We start from the raw sequence: 8,421 nt of genomic DNA on the forward strand, positions 1-8,421 counted from the left end.
AAAAAAAAAAAAAAAAAAAAATTGTTCTCGCTCTGCCGATTAAGCAGCTGTATTGTTAAGTACATTCTTTGGGCAAAGTGATATACTTTTTCTTCTTTGGGGGGGCAAAGGGAACAGTCTTGGGGGTAGCACCCAGGAAGTTGCATGTTGTAGACAAGCACTCTGTCACCAATTAAGCTATGTCCTCAGCTCTTGAAGATTATTATTATTGATTTTTTTAAAAGACAGGCTCTCTGACCCAGAACTTGCTATAGAATCATCTTGAAGTTTTTTGGGTTTTAGTGTGTGTGTGTGTGTGTGTGTGTGTGTGTGTGTGTGTGTAGGAGCACAGTGCTGGTGTCACAGCCTACTTGTGGAGGTCAGAGGACAACTTTCAGGAGTTAGTTCTCTCCTTAGAATGTGAGTTCTAGACTTCAAGCACAAGCCATCAGGCTTGGTGTTCCTAACCTTGAATTTCTCCTCGTCCCACCTCCATCTTCTGGATACTGAGATTATAAGTAGGTGGACCATCCCGAGTTATTCAGTGCTTGGGTTTGAACCCAGAACCTAGTACACTCGAGGCAGGCACACTACCAAGTTAGCTATCTCCCCAGTCTCTCCCAATTACCTTCAACTTTATCTCAATGTGTACTGGACATTAAACATATTATTTCCTGCCTTGCCCCAGAACTTATTTGGTCTTGCTGATAAACTTGTTTGCATAATTCCAGCAAATATGCTATAACGATGACAGCGAGTGACAGACTTGGCAGGTGTAGTCATGGAAACAAATCAGAATTTATAGCTGGTTTCTTTTTTCATTGGCTTCACAGAGGAATGACAAAGATAAGACTATGTTTTTGTTTCTTTCTCTTTTGGGTAGTTAGACAATTTCCTCCAGTTCATTATTTGGAGTTTGTTGTTCTGTACCTAATTTAGTCCAAAAACATAAAAGAAATATGTAATGAGGTCTGGAGAGATGGCTCAGTGGATCAGAGCAGGCTGCTCTTGCAGAGGACCCAGGGTTGGTTCCCAGTATCTACACAGCAGCTCACAACTGTCTATACATGCTGTTCAAGTGACTGGGTGCCCTCTTCTAGGCTCTGTGGGCACCAGACACTCCTGTAGTGCACAGACATACGTGTGAGCAAGTCATCCAGGAACATAAAATAAAAATGTAAAGATTTTTTTTTTAAGGAAAAGAAAGAAATATATTGAGAATTCACCCATACTGGGCACAGTTCTAGGTGTATTGAAGATCAAAAGTCAAGGTCCTTGAGTTTGTAGATTAGTAGAGACAAGTCCTAAACAAACACTATACTGACTAAGTGTATACAATACAAAGGAAGAAATGACTTGTTCTTCCTGGAGAAAACCAGAGGAGGCTTTCAGTGGAGGCCTAGTCAGTAGCTGAGGAAAAGAATGGGGCTATGAGGAACAGCGGCAACACTCAGGAAGAGCTGGAGAGCATCCTGAGGCATCACCAACAAAGCTAAAGGGAGGGGATTGCTCTTTACAAAGCTGGATGAAAACATAATTCTTTTTTTTTTTTTTTTTGTCTTTTCTCTCTCCTCTCCTACCTTGCTGCTTGAGGGCTTGGTAAGTAACACTTTAAGGCGACTTTAATACTGTGTAGATCCTAGTTTATAATGCAGCCTTACATTTATGAGTGGTTTAGTGCCTCTGCTCCTTTTTTTGTTTTGGTTTGGTTTTGGTTGTTTAGTTGGTTGTTTTTTTTCAGTGGTGGTTGTTAAGACAGAGTCTGTATATGTAGCCCAGGCCAGCCTGGAACTCACTGAGGAGTACATGTGTACATATCACATCTGGCTTGTGTTTTGTTTTGTTTTGTTTTTGTACTCAAAATGATGACGGCCCAGTATCTAAAGAATATGTTGGCAAGACTTGATCCCTGTAAAGGACACTTAATAACATAAAGACAGAAGCTATGTGGTAGCTGGTAGGGAGAAAGGGGTTGTTCTCAGAAATTTTCCCCACACATACACCCACACACCACACTGTTAACGTCCCATCCCTGTGATTTGGCTTCTGTATTTCTATGCCTTAGGCACTTACATTTCATTGTTTCCTGTTTTACAGAAATAGCTATAACCTTTCCAAGTAGCTTTGACATTTTATAAAACTGGCTGATTTCTATATATGTAAGCCTTTCTCTATAACTCAGCTTCCCGCTTTGCCTTTTGAGATAGAGTCTCTTGTAGCTCCCCCTCAAAGCAGCTATCTAGCTCATGCTGGATGCTGGACATGAACCTCTGATCTTCACAAGGCACCACCCCTGGCTCGTTCCCCCAGACAGCCGTGCAAAAATTGGTTTGCACAGAATAGTGAGGAATTATGCTTTGTCGACTGACCATACAAGATAACACCTTTAACTCCTGGAGGCCATCTTACTAAGTTTTCTCTCTCCTGACTAGACCTTTATAAACAACAAGCCTATTAGCAAAGGCTTCATCGTGTTTGTATCAAGTTCCAAATGAAAACACAGATGCAATCAGTTGCCCTGGGTGAAGCACATTGTTACTGCTAAGCCTGCCTTGCCTGTTGTTTCACTGAAGCCTTATGTATTTCCCTAGTCGTTATTAGCCTGAGAGTCTTTAAGTGCCTTTGGCTTCTCTTTTCTGTAAAATAGACCCAAGTATATTTGTCATCACAGAGTGAACAGGAGAAACGGGAGCGCCTGGAAACCCAGAGGGAGAAGCAGAAAGAATTGATTCTGCAGCTGAAGACCCAGCTTGATGACCTGGAGACGTTTGCCTATCAGGAGGGTAGTTATGACTCCCTGCCGCAGTCCGTGGTCTTGGAAAGACAGCGGGTGAGCAGACCTCAGAGGCGACTCCGGCATTTCTCATGCTTGCTGTGTCCCTGCTGGTGGTGTTCCTGCATAGCCTCTGCCCAGTGCACTTCTCCCATGGCCTTACAGAGAACCCAGGGTCCAAAGCAAAGGGAAAAATAGCTACTTCCTGGAACCAGTCTCTCTCTCTTGCTTCCTTACTTCCAAAGTTCCTGCATCATTTGTTTTCATCAGTAATAAATAAATAAATAAAAAACATGAGAAATTAAGACATAGTGAGTGCCAGGTAGTGATGGTGCACGCCTTTAATCCCAGCACTTGGGATGCACAGACAGGCAAATCTTTGAGTTCAAGGCCAGCCTGGGCAACAGAGTGAGTTCCAGAACAGCCAGGACTACATGGAGAAAACCTGTCTAGGAAAAAAATAAGTATATATTCACTCAAAAGCCTTTAGAGAAAGCAAATATGAAGCTTTGGAGCCTGTTTGTTTGTTTGTTTGTTTGAGACAGGGTTTCTCTGTGTAGCCCTGGCTGTCCTGGAACTCAATCCGTAGACCAGGCTGGCCTCGAACTCAGAGTTCCGAGTTCTGTCTGCCTCTGCCTCCCATTCTTTTTTTTTTTTTTTTTTTTTTAACTTTGGGGATTTTTTTTACTTTTTTTTTTATGTGCATAATTATTTTGCCCACCTATACTTTCTATCAAGGTTATCANTTTTTTTTTTTAAACTTTGGGGATTTTATTTACTTTTTATTTTATGTGCATAATTATTTTGCCCACCTATACTTTCTATCAAGGTTATCAAGGAACTGCCCATGGAGGCCAGAGGATGGTGGCAGGCTGAAGTTGAGTTACAGAGTTTGTGAGCTACCATGTAGCTGGGAACCCAGCCCTGGTCCTGTGACAGCGTGTCAGTGCTCTCAACTGCTGAGCCATCTCTCTAGCCCAAATATGAGGCTATTGGTTCTTTAGCCACTTGGAGCATTCACCCTTCTACTGGGTGAAAGCTTACTGGCCTGTTAAATTCACAGTTCATGAGAGGTACCATTTCTGACCAAAAGGAATTAGGTGTTCTTTTGTTTTGTTTTCTTTTGTTTGTTTTTGAGACAGGTCTCATATAGCCTAGGCCATACTCATTATATAATCAAGCATAACCTTGAACTTGTGATCCTCCTGTCTTCTCTCTCCAAGTGCTTAGATGACAGGTGTTCATCTTCCCACCTACTTTATACGGTACCAGAGAGCGTGTGCCCAGGTTTCTATTCATGTTAGGTAAGCACTCTACAAATAGCTTCATCCCCAGCCCTGAGCTAAGGGGTCTTGTTACCCTGGAAGGAGAAGAGAGGCTGTGTTTCCATCTTTCTTCTTCTTCTTTTTTTTTTTTTTTTTTTTTGGTTTTGGTTTTTCAAGACAGGGTTTCTCTGTGTAGCCCTGGCTGTCCTTGAACTAAGAAATGGCTTGCGTCTGCCTCCCACATGCTGGGATTAAAGGCATGCGTCACCACCGCCTGGCTACCCATCTTTCTTCTTAAATTATCATATTAGTGTGTGTGTGCACATGTGCACAGCACCCGTTCTCTCCTTCGACCTTTATGTGGGCTCCAAGGTCTAACTCAGGTCACTGGGTTTATATAATAGGCTCTTTTATCTGCTGAGCCATCTCTCAGGCTCTGTCTTAATCAGCAGCTGCATCAGTTTCTCCTGAAGTGGAAGGGAGGTCTGTGCAGGTTTTATTTCCCTTTGAGCACAGAACCTTCTAAGATTCTCCCCCCGCCCCCCATGCCCTCTGCTGAGAACTGCAAAGGGTACACTCATTGCTGTGGTCTTGATAGGTGATCATCGATGAGTTAATAAAGAAACTGGACATGAATCTGAATGAGGACATCAGTTCCCTTTCCACTGAGGAGCTTCGTCAACGTGTGGACGCAGCAGTAGCTCAGATTGTCAACCCAGCTCGGGTGAAAGAGCAGCTGGTGGAGCAGCTGAAAACCCAGATCCGGGACCTTGAGATGTTCATCAGCTTCATCCAAGGTCAGGGAGTGTCTGGGAGGAGGAGGCAAAGACAGACAGACAGACAGTGTGGTGGTTCTGTGTGGACTGAGAACATCTATCTCAGGGGCCAGTTCCTACTGTGTTTAAGAGACTTGAAGTGGGTATGGTGGTACATGCCCTTAATCCTTGAATTCAGAGAGGCAGAGGCTGGCAGGATTCAGCTATAGGTCAGCCTGTTATATAGTATGAGTTCCAGGCTGGCCTACAGAGTGAGCCCTCTCAGGTTTGCCACAGTAGGATGGAAAGAACATGATCTGAAGGTGCTTCAGGCCCACCGCTGGCCTCATGGCCTTGAGCAGATTTCTCCCCGTTAGTCTTACTGGGGATGATCCATTCCTCGCTTACTTAGCAAATATTATTGAGCCAACTGTGCTGTACCAGGCACCTCTCACACAGGGAAGCGCAATAATTTATAACATTCTGATCATGTAGTAGACACCATTAACTATTCTTTTTCCTGTAAAATTCTACTATGAGGGGAATAAATACATGTCTTGCTTTTGTAACTTCTGACGACAGATGAAGTGGGAAGCCCCCTGCAGACAGGTGGACACTGTGAGTGCCAAGCCAGCGGGAAGGCGGGGATCAGCTCCACCAGGGTGGGTGGCAGCACACTGCCCCCAGGACCCGGCAAAGGTAAGTACGGCTCCTGGAACGCACAGGCTACAAAAGCAGAAAGTGCAAGGTGGAGGCAGGAGGATCGGGAGTTCAAGGCCAATCTGAATTACATATTGAGAGTCTGTCTGGCAAAAGGAAGGGACAGTGAGATTGTCTCAGCAGGTGCTGGCACTTGCTGCCAAGCCTGAGGACATGAGTTGGTTCCCAGGGACTTACATGGTAGAAGGAGAGAGCAGACTTCCTTGGGTTGCCCTCTGACCTTATAACCTTAGGAGTATTTGCACATGTGGGTGTATACACATACACACACATACACATACACACATGCATACTCACACTCTCTCTCACACAAAGAGGTAGGATTATAGGTGTTTTCAGAGAGAGAGATTAAAATTAATGATTGCTTGGGTCTTGGGAAGAAATGGGAGAGAGGAAATGATATGGCCCAGGATGCCTTTGGGGATAATAAATGTGGATCGTGGTAATGGATGGACAGCTTTTTTTTTTTTTTAAGATTTATTTATTTATTTTATGTATATGAGTACACTGTAGCTGTACAGATGGTTGTGAGCCTTCATGTGGTTGTTGGGAATTGAATTTAGGACCTCTGCTTGCTCTGCCCAACCCTGCTTGCTCTGCCCAACCCTGCTTGCTCAGTCCCAAAGATTTATTTATTATTATAAATAAGTACACTGTAGCTGTCTTCAGACACACCAGAAGAGGGCGTCAGATCCCATTACAGATGGTTGTGAGAGCAGTCAGTCTTAACCGCTGAGCCATCTCACCAGCCCCGGATGATCAGCTCCTAAGTATAATTTTGAAATGACCAGATCTAGGAGATGTGGCTAGTACATGCCTAGTGTAGATGGGTTCCTAGAGCCCTGGGTTTAAGCCTGAGCTGGGGGAAAAAAAGAAGTGGCATACACCTGTAATCCTACCACTTCAGAAATTGAGGCAGGAAGAGGCAGAAGATAGTTTGAGGCAAATCTGGACATGGTATGCCTGCCTGAAATCCCAGCAATAGAGAAGCTGGGGGGTGAGGACTGCCATGATGGCAAGATCCTGTTTGAAAAGAACAAGAGCTGAATTGTATATTAAAAAATGATGAGCTACACAGTATCTCAATTATAGCTTGTATTACCAGCTGAAGATAAGCCAGTCCAGTTACATCCTGGCCTTCATATGACATCTGTACTGTGCTCAGAGGCAAGGCTTGCTCACAGCTTGTGATGTGTTGAATGTCCTGTGTCACTTCGACCTCTTTCTAATGAGTCACTCGCTGTTTTCTAAGCAGCAAAGGCAGAAGACGCCAAGAAAGCCCGGGAGACAGGGCTGCACCTGATGCGGAGGGCGCTGGCTGTGCTCCAGATCTTCACTGTTAGCCAGCTGGGCTGTGCCACGGGCCAGATCCCTCAAACCTTGTGGCAGAGGAGCCAGGCAGACAGAGACTACTCCCCCTTACTGAAAAGACTAGAAGTATCGGTCGACAGAGTAAAGCAGCTAGCCTTGAGACATCAGCCACATGACCATGTCATCACTTCGGCCAACCTCCAGGACCTCTCTCTGGGAGGCAAGGATGAGCTCACCACAGTTGTGAGGAAGGAGCTGACAGTGGCTGTGAGGGACCTGCTGGCCCATGGACTGTGTGCCTCCTCCTCTGGGATGAGCCTTGTCATGGCCCCCATTGCTTGCTTGTTGCCAGTTTTCTCCTCAGCCCCTGAGACCATGCACCCATGGGAGCTCTTTGTAAAGTACTACCATGCCAAGAATGGCCGTGCATATGTGGAATCCCCGGCCCGGAAGCTCTCACAGTCCTTCGCTCTGCCTATAATGGGTGACACTGCTGTGACCCCCAAACAGAGCCTTCTGACAGCCATCCATCTGGTGCTGACAGAGCATGACCCTTTCAAGCGCAGCGCTGACTCAGAACTGAAGGCATTGGTGTGCATGGCACTGAATGAGCAGCGCCTGGTGTCCTGGGTGAACCTCATCTGCAAGTCAGGGTCCCTCATTGAGCCCCATTACCAGCCCTGGAGCTACATGGTCCACACAGGTTTTGAGAGTGCCCTCAACCTGCTCAGCCGCCTTAGCAGCCTCAAGTTCAGCCTTCCTGTAGACTTGGCCGTGCGCCAGCTCAAGAACATCAAAGATGCCTTTTGATGAGAATGCCTAACCTTAGCCCCCACACACCTTGCTGTAAAGACATAGATGTCGGCCGGGCGTGGTGGCGCACGCCTTTAATCCCAGCACTCGGGAGGCAGAGGCAGGCGGATTTCTGAGTTCGAGGCCAGCCTGGTCTACAAAGTGAGTTCCAGGACAGCCAGAGCTACACAGAGAAACCCTGTCTCAAAAAAAAAAAAAAAAAAAAAAAAGACGTAGATGTCCTAGAATTGTAGATTAAAAGCCAAGGAGTCGGAGGAAGGGTTGGAGATAGGTTTTTTCGACCCTTTTCAGGTGGTCAGCTAATGGAGGCAAAGCCTGTTCTTCTCTTAGCATTTTAGAAAGATGTGCCAGAGCCTCTCATCAAAAATAGTGCTGGGGCTGAGAGACAGCTCGCCAGGTCAAGATGCTTGCCATTACACCTGGCAGTCTGAGGGGTACAAGCAGAGAACAGAGCTCTCACTACCTGTCCTCTTACCTCCACACATGAACTGTGGCACATGGGAATCCCTGCCCAAACACAAATCAATGTAATAGTAAAATCTAAAACAGAAACAGTATCAGGACCAGAGGTGTAGCTCGGTGGTATGGTGTATGCGAAGCGTGCACAGCCAGTGCTGTGGATGTTAAAAGCAAACAGAAGGAGCTGACCCTAGTCCACCGCAGTGTGCCCGGCCTGCTCTTGGAGCCTGTGGTAATAACAAAGTCAGTTACCACACAGCTAATGCCCAACTCACCGTGCCGTGTCTGAATTTTAGAAAATGTGTGTTGTGGCCACCCTTCTCTTGCTGTATGAGGCAGCATCTTG

The 8,421-nt window shown here is 45.7% G+C and overlaps 1 protein-coding gene across 2 annotated transcripts in view; it reads left to right on the plus strand.

Annotated features, from left to right (window-relative positions):
- Positions 1 to 7,733, plus strand: part of Rundc1 (RUN domain containing 1) — a 9,495-nt gene extending 1,762 nt beyond the window's left edge. Inside the window, exons 2-6 of one of the 2 annotated variants that reach the window (XM_029483835.1) lie at positions 1,573 to 1,578; positions 2,651 to 2,809; positions 4,616 to 4,814; positions 5,355 to 5,471; positions 6,748 to 7,733. In XM_029483835.1, coding sequence (XP_029339695.1) covers positions 1,573 to 1,578; positions 2,651 to 2,809; positions 4,616 to 4,814; positions 5,355 to 5,471; positions 6,748 to 7,613 — 1,347 coding nt within the window. In that variant the 3' untranslated portion in view covers positions 7,614 to 7,733. The remainder of the gene's footprint in view (positions 1 to 1,572; positions 1,579 to 2,650; positions 2,810 to 4,615; positions 4,815 to 5,354; positions 5,472 to 6,747) is intronic. The other variant, XM_021176376.2, reaches the window with a different exon arrangement.
- Positions 7,734 to 8,421: the final 688 nt, after the last annotated feature.

The sequence above is a fragment of the Mus caroli genome, chromosome 11 (genome assembly GCF_900094665.2).
Source record: "Mus caroli chromosome 11, CAROLI_EIJ_v1.1, whole genome shotgun sequence".
NCBI lineage: Eukaryota > Metazoa > Chordata > Mammalia > Rodentia > Muridae > Mus > Mus caroli.